This window comes from Strix aluco, chromosome 3 (genome assembly GCF_031877795.1).
Source record: "Strix aluco isolate bStrAlu1 chromosome 3, bStrAlu1.hap1, whole genome shotgun sequence".
In the NCBI taxonomy this organism is placed as follows: domain Eukaryota; kingdom Metazoa; phylum Chordata; class Aves; order Strigiformes; family Strigidae; genus Strix; species Strix aluco.
The window spans coordinates 93,962,633-93,988,049 of record NC_133933.1 but is presented as its reverse complement, the minus strand read 5'-3'; the positions used below and the strand labels follow the sequence as shown (position 1 = coordinate 93,988,049).

General features: G+C 38.6%; 1 protein-coding gene across 1 annotated transcript in view; it reads right to left on the bottom strand.

Moving 5' to 3' along the window:
- ME1 (malic enzyme 1) overlaps positions 1 to 25,417 on the bottom strand; it is a 185,590-nt gene that overhangs the window by 14,096 nt on the left and 146,077 nt on the right. The window contains exons 8-10 of the mRNA XM_074819678.1: positions 17,094 to 17,191; positions 15,242 to 15,355; positions 1,508 to 1,613 (exon numbers count right to left, since the gene is read on the bottom strand). Of these exons, the coding sequence (XP_074675779.1) occupies positions 1,508 to 1,613; positions 15,242 to 15,355; positions 17,094 to 17,191 (318 nt within the window). The remainder of the gene's footprint in view (positions 1 to 1,507; positions 1,614 to 15,241; positions 15,356 to 17,093; positions 17,192 to 25,417) is intronic.

The following is a 25,417-nucleotide window of genomic DNA, read 5'->3' as shown; positions in this document are numbered from 1 at the left end:
CTGGGTCACTGTGTTTGATGAACAGTTATGGCAGTCATGATTTTGACCCACTTGTATAAGATCCTGTTATACACTTTAGTTTCTGTTTAAGTCTGCAGTTGCCAAATGTTTAATGTCTTCTAAAACTGCTTCTGGACAGCCAATAGTAAGAATGACAACTATCTTCAGATATAGTTAAAACAAAATGCTCTGAACAATCTGACTTTATTTTTTGTTTTTAATTTTAAAATTGCATTTTCTTACATTTGGTCAAACTAAACTAAGGTTTTTTCTTGAGCCATCGTGAGTGATAAAATGTATATGAAGATTCACTGAGATAGAGTTAAGTAAAACACTGGGAGAAGGAGTATCAGCATATTTCCCCATGACTCCCGTTGCCCAGGGGAAGATACCAAATGACTAGTCCTCCAAGCCAAAAAAACCCCAATATTAATTTTCATTGCTGTTTCTGTTGGAAGAGCCTTCATTATGCAGCATGGATACAAGAAAGTGATCTTGAGGGAAAGCACTGCATAGATTTATATATAAAAATGACACACAGTAAACATCCATATTTCATGACAGCAGACATTCCCGAAGCGTCCACATGCCTTTATCTAGATAAATATCACAGATCATTCAATCTAGTCTTCTGTTCCACTAGCTTTTTCAGCCTTGTATTCCACTAAACAAATTCTTCAGACTACTTGGTCTCTCTCTTGCAGTCATATCTTTATGAAGCATAGAAAAAGATAAGATATTTGCTTCATTCATGATCATTGTCACTAGCAGATTCTACTGAACAAGGACCACATAGTCTAGGCATAGTCAAAAAGGTAGCTCTTAAAATGCAGGATAACTTTCACTGTGGCATTTCAGATTTTCCAGCATCTGATGAATGATTTTACTAGCCAGATAGATGAATTTTCAAGTCTTACATATTAAAAAATTTATTTAAGAGTACTTGCAGTTCATTCCTGAAACTGTCACTGAAATATAATAACCATACTGTAGAGACCTGAGCAATCCTTTACTGATATCCCAAATCCTGCAGCTTTTATAAAAGAAAAAGTCTTTGTAAAGTCTGTGGTATGGTCTGCACAAAGGACTGGTGGCTAAGGACCTAAATATGAGGGAAAAGAAGATTCAGCTACAGCATGCTTATATTTGCACAGCTTTACATGTGCTTAGCTCAGTTTTCTCAGACTGTTTGAGGTTATTTGTATTACACCATCCACATTAAATCAGAAGTAATTTAGGAAGGTGATAAGGTTCTCCATCAGATGTTTAAACCAAGTCGGATTATTCCCCTTGTGAAATGGATGGCTTGGAGTGAAAGCAGTGTTACATGCCTGGATAGTTACTATTTGTTCAGTTGCTTAATAGAGTCCATTATGCACCCAGTGTTTTCTAAAAACACACAAAGGTAAACTGTTCTGAGGAACTTGATCTTGTCTTCAGACAAAGCCACATCCCCGTTTTTTTCCAACAAAGAATAAGGTCATTGCTTTAAAGTAAAAGAAATTACCTATTAGCACAGATGGTTTTATGTCTCTAACAATATCTTCTAGATTTTTCATTTCACCATGTTCATGGGCAAAACGTTGTTTCTCAGATGTTAATGAGGCACGCCCCTGAGTAAGGAAAAAAAGAAAAATATATTTATTATAAGTTTAATGGAACCTAATATCCTGGGATAATCAGTTTACAAAGTATCTGGTTTAACATGTCCTATTTTCATTTCTACTTTTGCATCTGTCACCAAATACCATACCAAAGTTACACTGTGTACAGCTAACGCGCTTAGGATAATTTAGGACTAATCTATTTCTAGAAGCAGTAGGTAAATTAAATATTTTTACTTTTAAATTCATAACAGCTGTAGAATACCACTGTATTAACAACTATACGAAAGCATCATTAGTTTCTTCTTTGAAGCATTCTTAAAGCTGTTTTACCTGTTAACATTTGGTCAAATGCTTAAAGGTACTAACAATAAAGCATAAATATATTTATATAGCAAACAGTAAGGATGGACAGGGGGAGTGATTTAGCAAAACAAGAATGGGTTCTTCTAGCTTTTTCACCTTTGCTCTTGTCTAAAAGTATAGAGACTATATGAGGGGAGGATATAGACTAGGGGAGCCTATATTTTGCTCCACATTTTTCATATTTAGGTTATTCATTCTTAAGGATAGAATAAAAATAATACTAACCAGATGTCTGATGCACTGTTTTTGCATCAACAAAATTGACTCGGCTGTGAAACAACTTTCGCCCTGATCTATACGAGCAATTTCCACCCATTGATGCCCAACAGAGTTTCCAAATGGAATATGATAGATGCAGGAAAACGGGCTATAGAGTATCACATTGACTGGGCTACAAAGAGGACTTGAGCTCAGTGTTAGTAATGTGGAGTGCAGGGAAAGAAGGGGTCAGAGTTTGTGAAAATTATATTAGTTGTCTCAATACATGGACCTCTGTCTGTACACAGGCATCTGAAAATTTCAGCAGAAGACTTTAAAATTCATACACCTCCACCCCTCATTTTATTCTCATGCCTGCAGAAAATATCACTGCAAAGGCACTTTTCAAACACAAATCTAGAAGACGGTGCCAGCCCCTCAAACATCTTACAATTTCAGACAGCAAGAAGCAGATTATACAGATAAATATATACACAGATACATAGGGAAGTATATGAGGAAAACAGAACACTAAATGTAATTTTTACCAAATAGACAGAACAGATCTATATCATCTCCCCAGCCACATCTTTTCCAACTGATAAGATGAAAGTTTCCTCAATCTTTGCAAGTTCATTAAGACTATACTGAAGTACTGGAACAGAATTCATTCCACGATTCTACCAAAGTCTACAAATTTGACAATTTTGGCTCTATTTAGGGCTGCGCATACTATTGGATTCAAGCTGGGATTAGTTTTTTAATGTCATTTTTGCTTAATTTTAACAAAAGCGAGAAATCCGATGCTACATTTCAGACCCCGATTCTGCGATGTGGCAACATGTGGCTGTGCCAGTCCTATCACTGAAGACTTCTGCTGGTCCTCATATGGCCGCCACAAGAGCTGGTAGACAGGAGGGAAGACCATTTTTCATTTCCAGCTGCAAGAAAAGCGTACCCATCCCAAGGGTACCACAGGAAGCCGCAGAAGGCTGTTATGTGGTTGGGGCTGACTGAGCTGGTCTGCCTCACAGGACGCCAGCTTCTCTTGGCTCACCCATGATTACAAGGAATTTTCAGAGATTTCTCTTCTTCCACACATTTTTTTGCATGACCAAAATACAGTTTTTAAATTAAGAAGGTTATGTCTGGATGTGCTTATACGGGTCTTAAGTGTTCTCCTAGAGTGATTAGCACGGAAATACTGTGATACAGGCACCTGGTTTCCTTTGTGGGTAAAATGTGAAATTCTCAGCCTCAAGAGAATGCCGCAATATTAACAATTTTTGGCATACTGACACTCAAATCATTCCACAGTATGAAGTCTGCCATTTCCCAGCACCCCAGCAGATGTCCCCACAGTCTACGTGCATGGTTTAGATGCATCTCATTTTAAAGGAGAAATTTTCCTTAACATTTTCAGGGGAGAAATACGAAGTTTTCTTTTTAGTCACTGAAGAAAAAAAAATTATTTATGACTTTCAGGCCAAAAGCTTGTTGCTAGGAATAACCGAAAATACTGTAATAAAAGCCATTTTTCATTCTAATCGGCTGGTTGGTTGAAATCAAAATGCTCAATGGAGCCTGACTTGGAGGTAGGTTTCCTGGGGAGCTGGGAATGGGTGCCAAGGGCAACCATCTGATCCCACGCTGCTTCTTCAGTTCATTCCTTAATATCTTATCAGGCTGCTATTGAGGGGTTTGTTCCTTAATAGCTTATCAGGCTGCAGTTTTCAATCTGGTCTTAAAATCCAGCCACCAAGAGACTGCTCTGGGCTAGCAAGAAAAAAGAAATCACCTCCAAGAGTTATGACCAGCTCATTCTTCAGGCTGTGGCAGGCTGGTAGCTCTGAGCACCTCCAGGATCTGCAGATCTGGGCAGATCTCTTGGGAAAATTGCCCTCTGATTTTTTCCACAGTGCATAACAGCTTAGAGTCCAGGCTGATATCTTAGTGGAGAAAAACGTTGATACTCTTTCATTTTCATTTTTGATCAAAACAAATAACCAAAATCCTGCATGAAACAAAGTTACTTCTTTATACAGTTTTACCCTTGATTGGCTTTTGAGGAGGTACTTCAACATTTTAAAATTAAGATAATGGCAGGCTGTTAAAACACTTATTGATGCAACACCAAGGATGCAAAGCCCCATCTCCTACTGACATTGACAATCAACTCTCATTGAATTAGCTACAATGGAGTACTCAAACAGTACGCTGGATGCAATCCACTGCAACCCTTTCCAGGCCAGTGGCTAGTGAGACCGCTTCTAGCCAGATGGGCCAGCTTAGGTTGGATTCACTTCTGCCCTATCTTAATTTCTATCTGCCCGTAATTTCACACACGACATTCTACCATTCTTAAAAAAAAAAAAGAAATCCAACAAAAACAAACAAACAAAAACCCCCCACAACCAAAAAAAACCCCCAAAACCAAACAACCAAAAAGCCAAACCCCAAAACCAAACCCCAAACAACTTAAAATATATTTCTTTATTCAGCTTTGGTCTGAATTAGCTTGATCCCATTAGTCAGAATGAATCATGTCTCCAAGTAAATATTTTTGTAGTATATTAACTAAGAATGAAATATTAAATTCTGTGGCTTAGCAAAAATAACAACAGCTATGTACATAGACATCTTTGCTTGGAAAATGCTTGTAAAAGAAATTCTACAGTGAGTGAGGGTTTTTTAATATATGTTTTTAAACAGGTTGTCAGAAATGTATTTTAATTCTTAATTCAGTGATCCTAAAGGAGATACACAACACCTCCCTAAAAACTGTGCCAAAGATTTCAAGACCAGCCAGTCGATACGGTTACAAAACTCCAATAATTTAGAGGACAGTGCTTTAGACAGATAGTATTTTTTCTCCCAAATTGTCAAATTCTTAAGATCTGCTTTCTGCAAAGTAGAGAGGCGGCAGCAAGAGAACGGCTAGCTTTCTTCTGTGCCCTGCCAACAGGGTAAGCAATGACTTGCAGGAAGGAAGAAACAATTCAGTTTTGTGCATGCTTAACCTCAAACTAAGGGGTTGCCAGTCCATTTAGTACAAGCTTCCAGACATCCGCCCCTGAATGCCTATGGCCAGAATAAAAAATCACAGAGTTTTTGTCAGTCAGCAGAGAGAAGAGAACACAGTTAAAATGCAGAAGTCTCAATTCTGGTTTTGTGTGGTTTTCTGTCTTGTCTGCCTCCTGACACTGGAGACATGCAAAGTGGATAGACCTGTCAGTGCAGAGCTGCTCTGACTAAAAGATCTTCCAGAAGTGCAGAGCCCATCTTCTGGCATTTCCATTTCCAACTCTGGCTTTTGTACTCTATCTGCTGCTAGGAAATGAGCTGTAGAGGATCAACACAAGGCAGCATAAATCAGAAACTGCTCTGGTCTGCCTGTGTCTCCACAATCCTAAGATACTTAAATGGCACACAGCTCACTGATATTTCCCTTCTTCTAATAGAAAAAGGAAAAAATTTAAATACTCCATACTAAGAAAGAATTTGAATGTGCTGTGGGGTTCTGTGTATGAAGCTCTGAGTCTTTTAAGTAGAAACATAATTTTCAGTCACATTCATATTTGTCTTCTAAGTCTTGCTCTTTTAGCATTATTAAAAATTCATTCATTCAATGAAAAGGGCTCAGAAAAATCAGCAATCTAAAAATGTGCCCCTTTCAGGATGCCAAGCCTCAATACAGTCTCACTGTTTCAATGAAGAACTTCAATGCTTGCCATGCAAAGGAGACATTTTTCCAGGGGTTCCTACCAAAGGATGTTATTGCACCATTCTTCAAATAGCAGTATGAAGGCTCATCTAGGCCAGACAGCAGCTGTCTTAAGTTTCAGTGTTTTCTATGATGTATAACAAGCACCTTTCCTGTATCAAGTGACACTCCCTAAATCCAAAAAGAAAGTCTTTCACACTGAAATCACACAGATGAACAGACTTGACACGAGCTATTCAGAGGGGAAGATACAAACTCACAAACTCTTTCAATAGAAGGAGGAAGGTAAAGTCAGAAGAAGAGGCTACATATCCTTCCTGCTTTAACTTCCCAAATGTATTCAGCATCCCAAGAAAGAAATAAGGAAAAGCACCAACATTCCATTATATAACTTTTTGCAATGCTATGCATTATTTCCTTATCTTTTATAGAATAAGTAATTTTCTAGGGGCATTATAAAAAGTTTGCTTGAATAAAAAACAAACCCCAAAAACTACGTGGTAAAATACCTGGAAGACAACCGTAGTGTCTTCAATGCATACTCAGGCTGCCTGAATAAACTATACAATACATCTTCACTGGTGAGGAATATTAAACACACTCAAAAAGATTAATAAAGCTTAAGTCCAGAGACTCAGTGAAAATGTCAGAAACTACTTTGGAGGGGAAAAGTACTGCCTCTATCACAGTAATATTTTGTACCAAGAAACCTATGGGATATTTTGGATTTGAACAAAAGAGAACAAAGCAACCTGAAAACAGATATGTTGCTATATTAGAAGTCACAGTGGTATCTCAGATGGAAAGTAATATGAGCTAAATTCTTTATTAGCAAATGAGTTACAATGTGGACTGTGTTAAGTCAGCAGATGAAGTACTGAGATAAAGAAACAATAGCAGCATTCTCTGATGGTGACATTATGTATGAAAGATCTTGGCAGTCCTAAAATGTCTATACTCCCTAATGGATGAGTATTTGGTATTATATGTTATATAATATATAATACCAAATATATATATTATCGTATATATATTTATATAGTATATATACTATATATAGTGTATATACATAGAGTATATATATTATAAAATATATATATTTTATATATATCGTTGGTATTATATATTATTATTATTATTACAAATAGTAAAACATAGTCACTTGGACACCAGGACATTTTAATTCAAGAAGCAAAAGGAAGTAACAAGACTCAGTAGTTAATAGTTTTATGAAAAACTGCTTGTATTTTGGTTTTGAACTGTAAGCAGTTCTTAGTTTTAGGGAGGATTCTTAAGTTTTTAGTTTTAGCAGCTGATCAAGAGCACAAGAAGCAAAGGAGATACTGAAATCAGGCTTCAAGCAAATGTATATCACAGTTTCCACAGAAAGTTACTCATATCATTGTATTATAGAACCAAATTGAGGCTCAGATAACAAACAAAAATGACCCATCAATAAAACCCTGAGAAAATTCATAGAAAACAGCTGTAAAAACAGGAGACCAGACTGCACAGCAGACATCTATGTGGGATATTACAAAACAGGAGACAAATCTTACAAATACCACCAATGTGAAGTCTAATGCCATGGCCTGTTTGAGCTGGTCCTGCCGGGCCTGCCCCATGAACCAGGGCTGAAGAGCAGAGCAGTTTTATGTCAGTGAGGTGGGAGAGGCAAGTCTGGAAGCTTGCCAAGATTTGCCCTTTCCATCAGCTGGGAGGCAGCTGAGAATAAGCCCGAGGACCCTGATGTCCCACATTAGAGGCAGCACTGGCATTTATCCCGTCTCGAAACCAGGGAGGCACAGATGTATTTATATAAACACTCGCCTCCATTTGACTGTGTCAACTGCGGCTTATTTAAACAAGAGAACAGAGATCAGTACACAGATAAATCAATAAATTCATCTGAGGTTCTTAAATACTGAAGACATGAGAACCACAAAAGACATGAGAACTGTAGACCAAAGAGCAAAGCAGTGTGTTAGTAAGTAGAGTATTTCCAACTGCGAATGTTTTGGTTTTACTTGCTTTTTTCCTGTGTTTCCTATTGCAGAGTTAAGAGCAAAACAAACAAAAAAAGCAGTTATTAAAGCATCAAGGAAGAAACAGGAGAAAAAGGATGTTAAGAGTCATGTGAGAAGGTGGTGAAACATCTCCCTGTTGGGAGGTGATCTCTGCGTGGCTTCTTACCTCTTTTATCACAAGTAAATCCCTGATCTAAAGCTTGTTGATGAACTATCTGGAGGGCTCTAGGCAGGCCTTGCAGACAGCACAGGGAGCTGGGGGAGTTCTCTGGGAAGTTCCCCAAAAGCATGAAAGGGAAGGGACACGAGAAGCACAAAGAGCGTGCTAGAAGGGGACAGGTCAGGGGCTGCCCTCCCTAGACAGAACTCAGGGATAGTATTGGTTACAAGTTGCAAAATGCAAAAAAAAAAAAAAAAAAGGTGGAGTAATGGATATGGATGCACTGGTCAGGGGTTACTGAAGCCCAAGGACTTGCAAGTGACAGGCACTCCTGTGCTACCTTGTTTAGGAACCAAAAAGCAAGACAAGCAAGCCCTCCCAAATCCCCATACCGAGGCCCTAATTATGAACTGACTGTGCCTCCTGATCAGGCCCATCACCTAACACCTGAAGGTGAAGAGAGGAAAATAAAACTAGATGAGGCAACTTGGGCACAGAATTAAGAAACAGGTTGTGGCCAACTGTGTGAAAAACCACAACATTTTCAGGAGATAATGTCATAATTGTTGGCAGTAGAATATACAATTTAGGTAAGAACTGTAATTCTGGTGTTGACTTTAAAACACATTGTTAGAAGATTAGGGCTGTTTATTTAAGTCCTGTAAAATTTATAAAATACCCTTTCCCTGTAGATAAGCACACATGGTTACCAGGCAGGGCAAAATTTATTTCAAGATTATTTCAAGAAGATCCAAGAAGCAGAGCAAGTCAGGAACCCACAGAACAACAGAAACAAAATGGAGCAAAACAATCATTCATTTCAATAACAGAGCATGAGCAAAAGAAATAATAAACCATGCAAATTAGGTCATCATCTCATCAGTACATCTATGTACACAGTGTCAAAGAGGAAAGTTACATGCTAACAAATCTAACACTCGAATGCTTGGTGGTGTCTCTTTTAGAGAAAATAATGCACGTATTCCTTGAGCCCACCAATCATTCTTCTGCCTTGTCCTCATTTGTTTTCATATATTACTATGAGTAGTGCCACGAGTGTTCAAACACACATTAATGTTTCCTTTCTGCAAAACTTATACTTCATATAGAACAAGATAAATGCAAGATGAAACTGCACAGATTAATTCCCCAGACACCAGAATAACTGACAAAGCAAACAAGGATCACTTTGTTGGGATAGTACATGAGTAAAATAAGGCAGAAACTGCTTTAAGTGGTTGTGGTGCGTTGGATACCCAAGACACTGCATCTTTGCTAAGATGCAAATCAGGCTTTTGGCTCAAAAAGTCCTAGCCAGTCGCAGTCAGCCATAAATGAACTGATCAAGGACAAAATAATTGTGTGTTGATAAAAAGAAAGCTAGAAATAATTAAAAGTTAGCAGAAGAGGCTGACATAATATTAAGTGGTATATAAAGGTTAACATTAAAACCATTATCAAATTAGTATCTGGAATGAAATCCAAACTTTTTTTAGAAGCTATTATTGCTAAAATATCAGAAAACTCAGTAACAATCAGACAGTCTGGATGGGATTCAGTTCATTATTAAGGTACTTGACTATGAGCTCTAAAGGCTCTTTCATGTTATATGAGCTCTGCTGACTGTAATGGAAGCGACCACATCTATACAGCACTGAAATTCTGGTATCAGTCCCACATGTCCCCCTTTCTTTTCCATCATTCTCTAAGGAAAGATTGAACTAAAATCAGAATTAAAGATGAGTCCCAACTGCTTATGCATAATCTCCAAGTACACAAGAGTGAAAAAGAAACTTTAACAGTGTCTTATTAAACATTAAAACTTCCATCTGAATGCACTGGAATACCCAAGACAGGCAAATTATGATCTGCAAACTTTCCTCATTCACCTTTGGAGAAAAACTAGTTTCAAAAGGTAAAAGCATGCTGAAGAAATTTAAAAAAAAAAAACAAAAAAACACCCTAAACCGATATGAAAAACATTACAAGGTCTTTAGAATGAAGTAGAGAACACAACTATAAACAGTATAACAAACATATCCTTCATCACCAGCTCTTTCACCACAACATAGCAAAAAAGTTGGTCATCTAACTTGGTTTAATGAAAAAAGATGGTTCCCGGGGGGAAAAAAAAAAAAGATATTAACAGGAAAATGCAAACACAGCTGCACTTGAACTAAAATTAAAAAACCCACAAAGGAAAAAATCAGCTATGAAAGCCTGATAAGTGACTTCGTGGCAGCTTTTGGGGGTGGGGGAAGAAGAAAAAGGTGGAAACTGTTTGCAGTCAGGTCAACAAAAGTTCCAAGGTTATTTTTCTTTGGCTTGCACTGGTTGAAATATTACAGAAAGTAGATGAAAAGAGAATCAATGTTTAAATCTATAATCATGCATTGCAAAATTAATGATCAAAGGACAGCATAGAATAAAAATGATGTAAAAATTAGTTTAGTTGGACAAAGTAATCGCTGAGTCTTCAGAGATTCTGTTATTTCTCATACTGCTAAAGCAACAGATCAGAATATTTCTAGGACTGAAAAGGTGTCCCTGATTCAAGTAAAACTCTTTTATCAAGCAGTTTTTGGTGAGGCAAATTTTAAGGGACTCTCGTTGAAGAGGTTTCCATTGATACACCTCCTGAATAGTAAGAAATAAAAGTCAGTTTAGTTTATGCAAAAGTTGGTTAACTGGTGATCTATGCTGTGGCTTGCCAAATCTTATCTATGCAATTATGAAATTATTTCTAACAACAGAGTCCTTCCCACTGTACAGTTTTCTCACAAATCTCCCTCATTTTACTTATCTCTTTTCTAAAACTTTGGAAAGTCCAAGTCTTGCAGCACTTTTCTGCAATCAGCTAAAGCCAAAATGATTTCCTAAGTGGACCTTCTCTCTCAGGCCAGAAAAAGGAACCAGAAATAGCTTAATTATTTACTTGCTGTATGTATGACTTCTCAGCAGTTAAATGTATCCTGACAAAGAGGAAGTCAGGTAAGACCACCAGGAGACCTGTATGGATGAACAAGGAGCTCTGGACAAGCTCAAACACAAAAAGGAGCCTACAGAGGGTGGAAGCAAGTACAGGTAGCCTGGAAGGAATACGGAGAAACTATCTGAGCAGCTAGGGATCATGTTAGGAAGGCCAAAGCCCTGACAGAGTTAAATCTGGCCAGGGATGTCAAGGGCAACAAGAAAAGCTTCTATAGGTACGTCAGTGATAAAAGCAAGACTAGGGAAAATGCGGGTCCTCTCCGGAAGGAAACAGGACACCTGGTTTCCAGGGATATGAAGAAGGCTGAGGTACTCAGCAACTTTTTTGCCTCAGTCTTCACCAGCAAGTGCACCAGCCACACTATCCAAGTTGCGGAACGGAAAGGCAAGGGCTGGGAGAATGAACTGCCCACTGTACGTAAAGATCAGGTTTGAGACCATCTAAGGAACCTGAAGGTGCACAAGTCCATGGGACCTGATGAGATGCATCTGTGGGTCCTAAGGGAACTGGTGGATGAAGTGGCTAAGCCACTCTCCATCATATTTGAGGAATCGTGGCAGTCTGGTGAAGTTCCCACTGACTGTAAAAGGGGAAACATAACCCCCATTTTTAAAAAGGGAAAAAAGGAAGACCTGGGGAACTACATGACAGTCAGTCTCACCTCTGTGCCCATCAAGATCATGGAGCAGATCCTCCTGGAAACTGTGCTAGGGCACATGGAAAATAAGGAGGTGGTTGGTGACAGCCAGCATGGCTTCACTAAGGGCAAATTGTGCCTGACAAATCTGGTGGCCTTCTACAATGGGGTTACAGCATTGGTGGACAAGGGAAAAGCATCTGATGATATCTACCTGGACTTGTGCAAAGCATCTGACACTGTTTCACATGACATCCTTGTTTCTAAGTAGGAGAGGCATAGATCTGACAGATGGACTACTCAGTGGATAAGGAATTGCCTGAATGGTAAGACTCAAAGAGTTGCAGTCAATGGCTCAATGTCCAAGTGGAGAGCAGTGACAAATGGTGTTCCTCAGGGGTCAGTGTTGGGACCAGTGCTGTTTAACATCTTTGTTGTCAACATGGACAGTGGGATTGAAATGCACCCTCAGCAAGTCTGCCCACAACACCAAGCTGTGTGGTGAGGCTGACACGCTGGAGGGAAGGGATGTCATCCAGAGGGACCTGGACAGGTTTGAGAGGTCGGTCTGTGCTAAACTCATGAAGTTCAACAGTGCCAAGTGCAAGGTCCTGCACATGGGTCGGGGCAATCCTAAACACAAATACAGGCTGGGGGATGAGTGGATCGAGAGCAGCCCTGAGGAGAAGGACCTGGGGGTATTAGTGGATGGAAAACTTACTATGAGCCAGCAGCGTGTGCTCGCAGCCCAGAAAGCCAACCGTATCCTGGGCTGCATCAAAAGAGGTGTGGACTGTATCAAGGAAGGTGATTCTCTCCCTCTACTTTGCTCTCATGAGACCCCACCTGGAGTACCATGTCCATCTCTGGGGCCCCCATTGTAAGAAGGCCATGGACCTGCTCAAGTAGGTGCAGAGAAGGCCACAAAGATGATCAGGGGGATGGAGACCTCCCCTGTGAGGACAGGCTGAGAGAGTTGGGGTTGTTCAGCCTAAAGAAGAGAAGGCTCCAGGGAGACCTTATAGCAGCCTTCCAGTACTTAAAAGGGGTTACAGAAAAGATGGGGAGGGTCTTTTTATCAGGGAGTGTAGTGATAGGACAAGGATTAATGGTTTTAAACTGAAAGAGGGTAGATTCAGATTACATATTAGGAAGCAACTATTTACTGTGAGGGCGGTGAGACACTGGAACAGGTTGCCCAGAGCACTGGTGGATGCCCCCTCCCTGGAAGTGTTCAAGGTCAGGTTGGACGGGGCTTTGAGCAACCTGGTCTAGTGGAAGGTGTCCCTGCCCATGGCAGGGGGGTTGGAACTAGATGGTCTTTAAGGTCCCTTCCAACTGCAAACATTCTCTGATTCTATGAAATAACAAGCTTCAAGAAGCTTACATTGTATTTTCTTTCTTGGGGTGGAGGGGAAGGGGCCATTTTAAATTTTGTTTACTTTTTAGGGGGAACATTTAGCTTCAAAAGAAAGCCAAGAGAGGACTTGCAGAGCCCTAGACCGAGGATGGATTTCCTTAAGCCCAGCTCAGGCCTCACACTGAAGTATCTCCAGCTTCTAGGTCAAGCGGGCTCTGCACTCAAACACAATGCAGCACTAAGCACCCACCCATTCTCAAGCCCCCGCAGGACAGCCAGACCTGACTGGTGCTCCCAGGTCTTCCAGGAACACCAGCAACGACCTGAAATGTGCACCGACGGCTCCTGCTGCTTGCGTCAACATCTGGCCACAAATTCAGCCCTGATCTATCTCAGACAGCTGTTATGTCTGGCTATCACAAACAGTTCACAAATATACTCCGGGCACGACATGAAATTCAGTGGACTGCTTTTTGGACAAAACCCAAATTAAAATCCACCAAGAAGAATAAGCAGAGGAAAGGAACTTCTTCAAGGATGTGTGAGATGCTGATTGGTTTTGGCACTGCTTGAGAGCGCTGAAGCTAGAAGGTGGTGAGGAAAGTATACAGTCACCAAGTCACTAAAAATTTAGAAACTGTGAAAGGAATGAATCACTGCGTACCAAGAGTAACAACCTGGCTTCTCGACTGACTAACAAATTAGCAGTGAGAGGTGTAAAAGAAGCAGGAAGAAACAACGAGCAGGAAGAGAAGAAAGGCTGGTTAACCACCTTGGCTCAACGGACATGCAGCCAAGACCTGTTTTACTGCTTTAGGGCTGTGAAGTTCCTATACTTCTGCCCCTGCCAGTTTGTTTCCTTAATGCCACCAGGAGGTGATTTTAGTTCAACTGTATTATTTGATAATTCCAGTCTCTATGGTGGAGGAAACTGTGCAACACACCATTCTTCTTAGGCAACCTCTAGGTTTCAACAGTCACAGAAGATACACAGGCCTTCAGTCATCTGTGTCTGGACACAAAAGCACTTTAAGATTATTAGATGAAAACCAAAAGGATTAAAAACATTCATTAAAACAAACAAACAAACACACACCAGAAAAAAAAAAAATCTATCTCTTAACAGCAAATACCAGCATTCTTCTGTACCCGATCAGGCTACTTTTGTGCTTTCTGGCAAGGGATGTCCAAGAAGACCTTAGTAACACTCTCCCATCTCAATGTCTATGATCCTACTATTTACCCTTTAACAGTATTAGTGAAAGGTACTGTGATGCTGTTCAATAAACCAACACAGATACTGACTGCAGAATGCAGGCTCCTGTTGCAAAGATATGTGAACTACAAAAGACCTTAAATATTAGACAGCTAAAGAACACTGTGCAAGAGTGCAGTAACAACAAAGATGACCATAAACACCGCTAACCAACAGGCAAGGTGAAAAAGCAAAGCCAATTGGCCTCTCATATATTTCTTTTAAGTAGCTCACAAATTATTAAATACATAACCACATTTTAAAACATACCAGTTTCTTTATTCTGGCACATGGAATTCATATGTTTCTTTATTTTGGCACATAGAAGAAATGAGGTAAGGGTGACTGATGAAGTGTCTCAGCAGCTTCAAATTCTGACCAGTGTTGATAGCACTGCAGACCACAACATCTGCAACATGAACTATATCACTGTGCATAGAAGCTATTTGATGCAATATATCCCAGTTCTTGCAGAAGGATGACAGGCTTGCAATACCAGGAAAATACTCTCTTCAAACTTTTAAAAAATCCTTGAATGCTATCCTAATAGTGTATCTATGCATCTTTTTGCAAGATTGTGCTAACAAATAATAGTCACATTAACATGGGAAATGTTAAACCCACAAGCTGAACATTTCTTTCCTTATACATTTTTTAATGAACTGCTGAAAAATTCCCTTCATTATGTGCTCATCCCTAATAGAAATAGAGCAGGAACTCCAAGCATAACCACTCCCCACCCCTGAAGTAACGTGGGAGTCTGTCATTCATTTAATACACTTTAGAAAAGAAAAACAGCATGCCATGTCAAGAGAGATAAATTGTTGTAGTTGCTTTCACAAAGAGCATGTTCTTGCCTTCATCTACAGACTGCAAATAACTATCATGATATTTAAACAAATCAGAAAATTGTATCACCTTTACTATTAATCCCTTTGAGTCAACCATCCATATCCTTTTGATAGCTGCATCTTTCGATACCCCTTCTTTTTCCATAGCCATAACAATGAGGTTTGCTATCCCCAGCGCAGCCTGAAGGAAAGAGAAGAAAAGTAGTATATGAAACTAGAAATGAAAGAAATCCCCTGATCACTTGTTTCCTCTACCCACTATTTTAGATAAGTTTCTTAATTTATTTAACAATAAAATGGAATCATTATTTTTTCATAAAGTAAACACTAATGAACTGTTGCTAATTGGGTAATTAGAAACCATAATGTAGAAAACCAGTATAGCTAAATCTTAAATCATATCAATAAATCATAGTATAGATAAATCTTAAGATGGCATTTACAGTGTGGAGAGCATAATAAATGCTTATGCTCTAATGAAAAATGCTAAAACTAACATTTATTCCACATAATCATCTCAGAATATACTAAATACTTTTTCTTCTTTGAAATTTTATTTTGTTCATTAGGGGTTTTTTTTCTGTAATTTAAACCAAAGGAAACCACACTCTGCATGCCAGAAAGTAAAATGCAGTCCTAAAAGATTTTTTGCACTTATCTTTTTTTTTAAATGTCTGTCAAGAAAATAAGTCTCCTTTTACCTACTATTCATGTGTTTTGTAACTCTAGACTTGGCTGTGGTCCCAGTGAAAGCAGGGGCAAGAAAAATTCACTTATCAATATTTTGCTGAAACGTGTACCATTCTCACTGGATTTTATAATTCAACCAACAGATCAAATGTCATATAGGTACAGATTGAAAAACAGGCAACAACATGAGCCAAGAGACCACTCAGTATTTCTGATTACAAACTCATATACGTATTTATGGGGTTGACTGTGTTTCTTGTTCTTTATTATTCAGTTTCATGGAGAAGCAAGTGAGATTCCTCTTTTATAGTTAAGAAATAGTTTTATTAGGAATGAGCTCCCACAGCAGGGATGGTATCTACTGTTACCTCTTTGCAGCAACAGGCATACTGACAATACAAACAAACAAACAAAAAATTAGACCATGGATTCATCTGTCTGTTGAACACTGAGCAAAACCAGGGGAAGAAACTTCAGAGATGGACAGTGGTGTTGACATGCCAGACATGGATGCAAGTCATTCTGAAAACTACAGACCTGGTCTCAGCAGCACCAAATATTGAATCAAATTAAATATATCTGAACTACACAAAGCTGGATTAGTATACTGCACCTTTAGGGGAGTTTGGTGACCATGAATAATGTTTTTCTGAAGTCTGAGTGGGGTTCTAGATTTCATACAAGAGATGACAGCTAGTCACACTGTAGATAAGTACAACCTTCACCCATGTGTCAGTGGCTGAGAAATTTATACTGAAAAATTAGTATCAAAAAATACTGTGCGTAAAAACCTTCAGAAATGGATGACCTCGACATGCAGAATACTGAAAAACTATATTTAATAACAGGAAAAATCAAAGGGACACTGCTTCTTACTAAGTAACACTGGTAAATATGTTTCATTTAATTTCTCTTTGGTGGCCTCATCTTTCCAAAACATTTTATTTGTTTATATTGAGAGTAGGTCAATAATTTACAGATAAAACTAAAACCTGAAGTTTTAAAAAGAGAACAGATCTCTTCAAAATGTCTTATGAAAAATATGAGGCTTGACCAGATGATCAGAGATTTTTCTGTACGTTTACATTTGAATTAAGAACCAACTTTCAGCAGGTGTTAGTGATCATTCTACCCATTCAATCTTCTTGTTAACTGGATGCATATAACTTGATTAAATATTAAGAAAAATCTTCATAGTACAATTTTTCCTAACGCGTAAAAATACATACCTCTCCAGCACCCTGGAACAACACTGTGTGATCTGATAACCTGTTCTTGGTGATACGCAAAGCTGCAAGAAGACCTGCAACAGCCACAGATGCAGTTCCTCAAATAAAAAAAAGAACATATTTGGTTATTCTGGAAGTAATTACAAAGCATTACATTTTAAATAACTCCAAAGCATCTTTTGGCTAAAAGATACAAATACTTAGGGCAGTAACAAAAAGTTCATTGGAACTGGAGTTTGTTCTACTTTATTCTTATGAACATTAAACATAAGTGGGAATATCTTCAGAGTAACATTAAATAAAATATGATTGATTGAATCTGCTGGATGGGCATAATGGCTGGGGCATTCAACTATTACAAAACATTCTGGTTATGACCTTTTTCAGATGGAAAAGGTGTGAGAACCCAGACAGAAGTATTTTGAAGGACTCCAGATACTGAAAATTAAGATACTGGTCTCATTCTTCAAATAGATATACCTCAAACAAAGTAACATACAGGATTAAAATAAAACTTTATTTCTCATGGGGAGGTTGTCAGAATAGAAGAGCAAACTGCGAACATTAGAGAAAAGCTAAGCTAGCTGAAAGAGTAAGGCCAGTTATTTAAGACACCGACTGTCCTACTGTGTCTGAAAGCCCTCAGGACACCAGTCCACTGTGAAAGAGGTTCCAGCTTACTAGCACCTAAAACATTGGAAGTACCTGTTAAATCTATCTTTGAGCTATGCCACACTGGGAAAAAGGCTAACATTTAGTTTTATGATTTAGTCTGTGGAGGCCTTTCTTCGCCAAATCAGAGCACAAAGATTAAGATACCTGGTCTGTCTTTAAATGGAAAGATTTTGGTCCTTCATCATGAGAAACACCTACTAATAAAAAGTAGGGCAATAAAGGGATATAAAGCAGACATCTAACCTAAACCTGTTCACAATGGCAGGATCAACCATACCTCTGTGATTTCTGACAGATCTTTGTCTAACTTGTTCCTAACATCATCTTTTGAATACTCCTATGATCTCCTCAGCAAGCCATTCCACTGGCTTTAGTACACTTTTTGTTGAAAATTTTAAATCTAAATGTTTTTTCTTCTATTTTGCCCTCTTGTCTTATCTACCCCTGGAAAATCCGTTCTTTTCTCTTTGCAACAAGACATGTATTGTATTTGAAGACTAAGGGTGTCCCAACCTGCTTTTCTTGCATAGAACAATCCCAATTCTTCCACTCTTTCAGACAGTTCAGAAAGGCATGTTTTCTACAACATCATCGTCACTAAAGCCCAGGCACAAGGTGGACCAAAAAAGGACAGTCAGACTCCTCATTCCTGTAAGGAACTTGGATCCATTAAATACTGGAAAAAAAACCTGAGAAAGTGCATCAGTTTTCAAAGACATCCTGTGGACGGGTATGGTAGTGAGGTACATGATGCCAGCAGAAAAGTTGTTCTCAATGTGTCTTTTTAGAGGAGATTCCAAAGAACTGATAGTAGACAGCATTGATTTCATCAGGACTGAAAAAGCTATATCAGCCACTAACGATTAGGTATTAAAAGTGGAAAAATGGGTTTCAACAGTCTTTGAAGATTTATGATGCCTACCTGATTCAGACAGAGCTGAACCACAGGGAGACAAATACAGGCCCTGAGATGTGTCACTTGTTCAGTTCTGGGAATAAGAACCAAATTCTTCCTTCTCCAGGCAGCGGCTGCCATTGACTGACCCAAGGAAACCAAAGATGAGGCCACAAATTATTTTGAGAAGTCTGCAAGAACTTACAAGAAGGAGATCTGTTGGATACTACAGTTTTGTTTCTGGTCACCACAGCCCTAAATGCAATTGTCTACAAGCCACCTGGTTGCTTTTGAGGGGAGAATTCACATTGCTACTGATATTTTCTTCAGAAAAAGTTTGAAATAGATATGACCAGCCCTCCAAAAGTACTTGGCCCAGAATCTGCACATTGGACATTTGCCCTCAACATGTAGCTCCCCTGAAGGATAGACTTTTGTTATTCACAAGTCTATTTGCTCATAAGCAAGGCAAAGTTTAAAGCTGAGATAGCAATAATCTCTACATTAAACTCATGGAGATGCTCAAAACAGGTATTCATATTGCAAGCACGCAGACCATTAAATTTCAAATACATGTAGCTAAGGAACTAAAAGAACAGAAGTAATAAGAAGCCTGGTAAACCTCTCCTTAAAAGACATCATTTGTATGTTGAAGACTGGCTTTGAATCTGTGGTTTATAGATAGGATCATCTGAGTTTCATGAATAGTTACTTTTTCAAAAATAAAAGGTAATGCTTAGTAAAATTTAAGAACACATTTTAAAGTTAGAAAGTCCCTTAAAAAGTCACTTTTTGAAGTAAATCCACCCGAACAGTTCAAAAACATGTGTCTTTAGAACTGAAGTTTGTTACGTGCTTTTCATTATGTCTTTTCCCTTCAATCATCAGAAATACAGGACACCTTGTTCTCAGCCCACTTAATGTTTAGACCATACAAATTTGTCATTTTTATGACTTGTTCTGAGAGCTGAGATCATTTACTCTCTTCTCCCTCACTTCTAAATAAAAAAATTTTAAAAACCAGTTCCTCTGAGGCATCACTTCAGGAACAACCACCATTGGGCTGAGACGCTTCCACCAACAATCATCGGGCTGAGACACTTCCATGACACAGTACCCAAGAGCTAGCTTGTTTCTTTCCCAGGTGAAATTAAGTCTTCCTGTGGCAAGTGCCAAATTGGCAAAAACCAAAACCGGCAAAAGACTGAAGTCAGAACGCATTCTAAGTTTCCCTTGGTACTCTACCAAACAATCCTCATAACCGGTAATAAAAAAATCCCATCCTCTCGTTGGATGCCAAATTCTTTCTTATATTTTATATTACACAGCTGTGCTTGCCGGGGAGGAGGAGGAGGAAGCCTACATAACATGCCTCATTCCTAAGACTATCGATCTGGTCTCCTGAAAAGGAAAGCTGAGCTGGAGCACTGTAAGGTCCTGTTTCCAGGCCCTGAAGACAGAAGCTGTGGCCACCACAGCACCCTGCCCTCATCAGAGGACTTCTCAGAGAGCCGGGAAAGCTGGCCTTCAAGCCTCTTTCTGGTGACAGAGACAAGATGAAACACTGTAAATTTCTAATGCATGGGAATGCTGGGATCCTGTTTATCTTCATGGCTGATGTACCGTTGCTAAGTTTGTTAGCCAGAAAAATGGACTACAAATAAGTGTATTACCAGTTGGGGTACTTTTACAAGCTTTATTGCAATACCATCTTCTGTTTTAAGGAAAAAGAAAAGAGATATGAAACATGAACAAAATACTACATGGAATGTCTATAACATTTTGCATTGATTATTTACGTGGGATGTGAGTTATCATTACCTGTATGTTCCTTATGAGGGCGATTCAGAACAAAGGTTATAACAGCAATATATAAAGGCTTAAATATTGCATTTCTCAAAAATCATGATTTGCACAGAACTGCTCTAAAAACAGTATTTTAAAAGTACTCCAGATCGGTTTTATTCAGCCATTTGCCTCTAAAAAGCATAATAAACCAGTTTATTAGATTACTGAACCCACTATCACTGCTGCTGGCAGTGGCTGTCATCACTCCTTGTCAGCAGCTTCCCTTATTCCTTCCTATTGAAAGGGGGGCACTGTCAGCGTGAATAGCAGATCTGTTTAACCGGAACTGCTGACTAACAGCATGACCTTAAATTTCACCCTGAATACTGACTCGAGTTTTCAAAAAGAATCAAAATGCAATTCACATGCATCTGCCAAGGCCTAACCACTTCTCACGGACATTTCGAAGCAGAAACAGAATTTTGCTGCTTTCCCGACTGTCATCACTATAGGAAGGAGAGAAATGGCTTCGCCTCCCTCTCCCACAGAGGGCAGGTTAAATCCCTTGTGTGGGGAATAAGATAGACATTGTTCACAGACATGATTTTGAAAACCAATTCTATTTTCCCCGAATTTCTAGAATAACCGCAGCAAGTTTAACAAATGATATTTTTCTAAAGCAGTGCCAGCTGCTGTGACAGCAAACACTTCATTATAGTTTTCTAGGAAACTGAGTCGTATCTTGTAAAAATATGGTAGATGTGAAATTTCAAAGTATGCTATTCTTTATCAAGTCTCTGTTTTGTTTTCTGTCCAAGATTCTTTAGCCTTACTTGTTACTGCAAACTGTACAGTTGATCATGAACGTGTCAAAGGAAATCCTAGAGACCACAGCCTTTTGGGGTCGGCACATTATAAATGCTTTGAAGCATAGAATCTTCTTTCAGCAGATACAACAATTAAAGAAAAAGAGGGGGGAAAAAGCCCTCAAACATAAGGAATGAGAACTTCATTTTTATTGAATGCAGTTTAATTTAAATTAGCAAGAAATGGCACTGAAGCATTTGTCTATTTAAAATTTAAAAAAAAATAAAACTTGTTCTCAAGTATTAGTAGTTCCTTTATGTCATCTTCCCTACCTCATCTTAAAAAGCTAGGAAACAAGAAGAGGGGAGAAATTCCTGCAGCACATACTAAAATCTGAGCTATTCATTCTGGACTAAAAGATTAGGAAGTGGTAAAAGTAAAATTCATATTTCTCAATACACAGCATAATAGAAATCACATGTTAACATGGACAGTCTTCCAAATAACATTGCGCAGAGTGCCAGGAAAACAATAATCCCTCTCCTGCACTTATTGGGAAAAAAGGTGAGAGTAAAGATCCTACCTAAAAGGTGTAATCTCAGTTGCTAGTGAGGCAAATGCCATGGCTGTGGGTAGTTCAAAAGGACCCTCTTTTACGAGATGGCAGCTCCTTCTCCTTGACATGAATGGGCTTTTTCAAAGCTTTGTACGTGCACTGCCCCACTCTTCAGCTGCAGCAGGCAGGCAGTGCAAAGAGGGGGAAAGGCCCTAGTGAAGGAGAAATGGAGCCTTTTCACAAAAGCAACCATTTGGTGTATTTGAAAAGGGATACACAGAAGCACAGGGTGGCTGAGGCTTGGGAGGTCATCTGGTGCAACCCCCCTGCTCAAGCAGGGCCACCAGGAGCCGATTGCCCAGGACCATGGTGAGAATGGATTTCTTTTTTTAACCTATAATGAGCAAAAAATGAAACAGAGGAATACTTACTTCTACATACACATACCTGTATATACACATATATACAGATGTATACAGATGTATACATGTATACTGAAGCTACAGTTTGGGATTTACTTGAAAGCATACTAATTTCAATGTAAATTTACCACTGAGTAACAGAGATGTGACATCCTGAGTATGGAAGAAAATATACTTCACATAACCCTACAGTGTCTTAATAGGATTTTTTTATTATTTTCTTTTAAAAATCCCAATGTCTGTTTCACCTGGAAGCAAATGCCACTTCATATTATGAAAGAGGTTTTCTACAGTTTGCACATAATATCAGAATTTGAGATATATGATATCAACTTATGAGCTATTACATGTCATTCAACATCGCATTTTTCAAATTCTTTGTCAGAGAATGAATTGAAAGCCTCATGCCCATCACAACCAAAACAACAAACCCCAAACCTTCTTTACAACTTGATTTCAAGAACTGGAATTTCCAGGTTCCAAATGTATAATTTCTGATGTTAATGTTAAAAATAATTAAATCTTAAAAATAAGAATGCTTGTGATAGAGAAGTTCTGATTTCTGAGAACTGCACTGACTTAACGTTAAATTGGTCATAACATAACTTCCAGGTATAATTTTCCTAGTTATTCAAATGGCAGTCTGCTGAACATTTAGAATATATTTTAAATCAAACCACACAGGTAAGATGGAATAATAATCTTAAATTATATATGCTCTACATTTTTACTTTATGTCTGTTTCTTTTAACAAAATTTTGATGCAATTAAACAGCACAGTTGTTAAAAAGTAATGACATCTAAGGTCATGATGGATACCACAGTTAATTCCAATCCAGTGCAATGTCTCCATGTAAATATTTTTGTTGGCATAAAATACAGGCTCTGTGTCCATAATGGGGGAAAGCATTGCAACTGTGGGCACAGTGAAATAGAGCTACCACACTAGAATAAAAACAGTATTATACTGCATACAGAAACACTTATTTTATGTAGATTGGCTTATACTTCAGAAGTTTGTCACTGGCAACTGAGACAATTTTAAAGTACAGGGGTGAGGAAAAAATTAAAATTATTGAAATAATTGACCTGCATAGAGGCAGCAAGGCTAGAGAAATTTATGACACTATTTCAAATCTATCCATGACAGCAATGGCTATAACCAGCTACCCCATGATAAGCACTGAGAGATCCATGTAAAACAAATGCATGGCTCCCAGGACATGGAAACTTGCCTTAAGCCACTGACTGTGCTTGAAGAGAAAAAACTCTTTCAACAGACACACCAAAACCAAGATGGGTGTGGAAATGGAGCACTACAGCACCCTGCTCTGCCCAGCTGGGTTTGACAAAGGGCAGGCAGGTATGGCCCAAGCCAATCCCACCCATGAGCAGGATTTCAGACACTGGACTTGTACCTAGGACTTCTTTAACTGATCTTAAGAGATTTGTTCAACATCCCTGCAGCAGGGAAGGAAACAGGTTACTTTCTCCAAGGGGATTTTCAGTCTCCTAAACCATGAATCCCAACCCTGACTCTTTTCAGGGGTGATCAAGCAGAGAACATCTTCCACCCTGATAAACAGCTTTGTTTGGCAACACAAGCCCCAGTTGTTCTTCTGGCATTGGTCCATCCCCAGGCAGGGGTTGGAGAGAAAAAAAAAAAAAAAAACACAACAAAAAAACGTCTCATATCTTGAAGAAAATTCCACCCTGTCCTTATGATTCCTCCTTCCTAAATATATTGGAGATGAGCAAAGATAGCAACCTGATCTAATTCAGGTATTTCTAAATATGGTGAAGCTTGACATTACAATATTAATTAATATTTCTCCCATATAGGAAATTATGATCAAAACCCCCTCAATTTTGGAAAATGCTCTCTAATAGTTAGAGAGAAAGAGATTAAAGTATTTGTTTTGAACCTAAGGCTTTCACTGGTTTTCATTTCCAAAAATCATATTCTATACGTTCCAGAGAGGAAAAACAAAAAAAAAGCAGGAAGCTGATCTGCAGCCAGAATAAAACCAAAAAAGAATCCAAGGAAAAAAGTGATTATTTTCTCCCTAAAGCAACTTTATTGCTATTGTGTTTGTAAAAAAATATTTAGAAAATATAAATATGAAGAAATTATCATAATCACAGAGAGAAAAAAATTCACCACCCATCCAAAAAAGATGCTTTCTAGACTGATAAAATAAGAGCATTTTTGTTATTCCAATACAGATTTATAGCAGCTGGTTGGAATCCTGTTCACCCTTGTACCCCAATTCCTTGAGGGCAGAGAGGGGACGTAGAAAAGGTTACAAAGCTTTTTCCAAAGTAAAGGATGTGACCATGCTGTAGCCAGGATGGAGACAAAACTGTTTCCAGAAATACTTGAATATATCTACAGGTGACCCTTAATGACCCATCTTTAGTGGTTTTATAAGATCAGTGTTTTTGGTAGATACTTTTTTCCAAATGCTCTGCAATGGCATCAGTTAGGGGCATGCTGACACCTTGAAACAGCTGTGAGCTAACAGAAGGCAACTGCATTTCTCCAAGTTACTACTTGCAAATGGGTATTCAGCTTCCCATATTTTCTCTATCTTTTATAGTGCCTGGCAGAAGTCAGGATCGTATATTAAGTTTTTTTAGATTTGAGGTACTTAAAGGTCCTCATTGCATTACTAAGATATATAGGAATCCTTTGTCTGGATATCCTATGGCAGTGAAAAAAGCCTCAAGCCCTTCCATGAAACATATTAAAAATTTCTTTCTATCCTTAAAGTAGCTTTGGCTTGACAAATATTTGGACCAGGAGGAACTATGTTTAAATTATCATGTAAGCACTATCTTCAGAAGATGATGGCAAATCAGATGCAATGTTGTGTTTGTTTGCCTTTATTGGCCTGACACTACTTGTCAGCTTTACTGCTCTAGGAGTAGAAAACACAACTTGCATGCAGAGAAGGCCACTCTTTCAAGTAGCCTGGAAAAAATCCTGCCACTTAGAAACTGAAAATCTCTAAGGATTGCTGAAGAAGTTAGCACCATCTATCCTCATTAAAGTTGTCAAGTGAAAGATCCTTAGGGTTTTTGAAGCTGGAATAGAAAGAGGGAGAAAAGATCACTAGATCTATATTTGGGCTGTGGCTATTCCACTGCCACGTTATAGGGGAAGATGACAACCTACAGA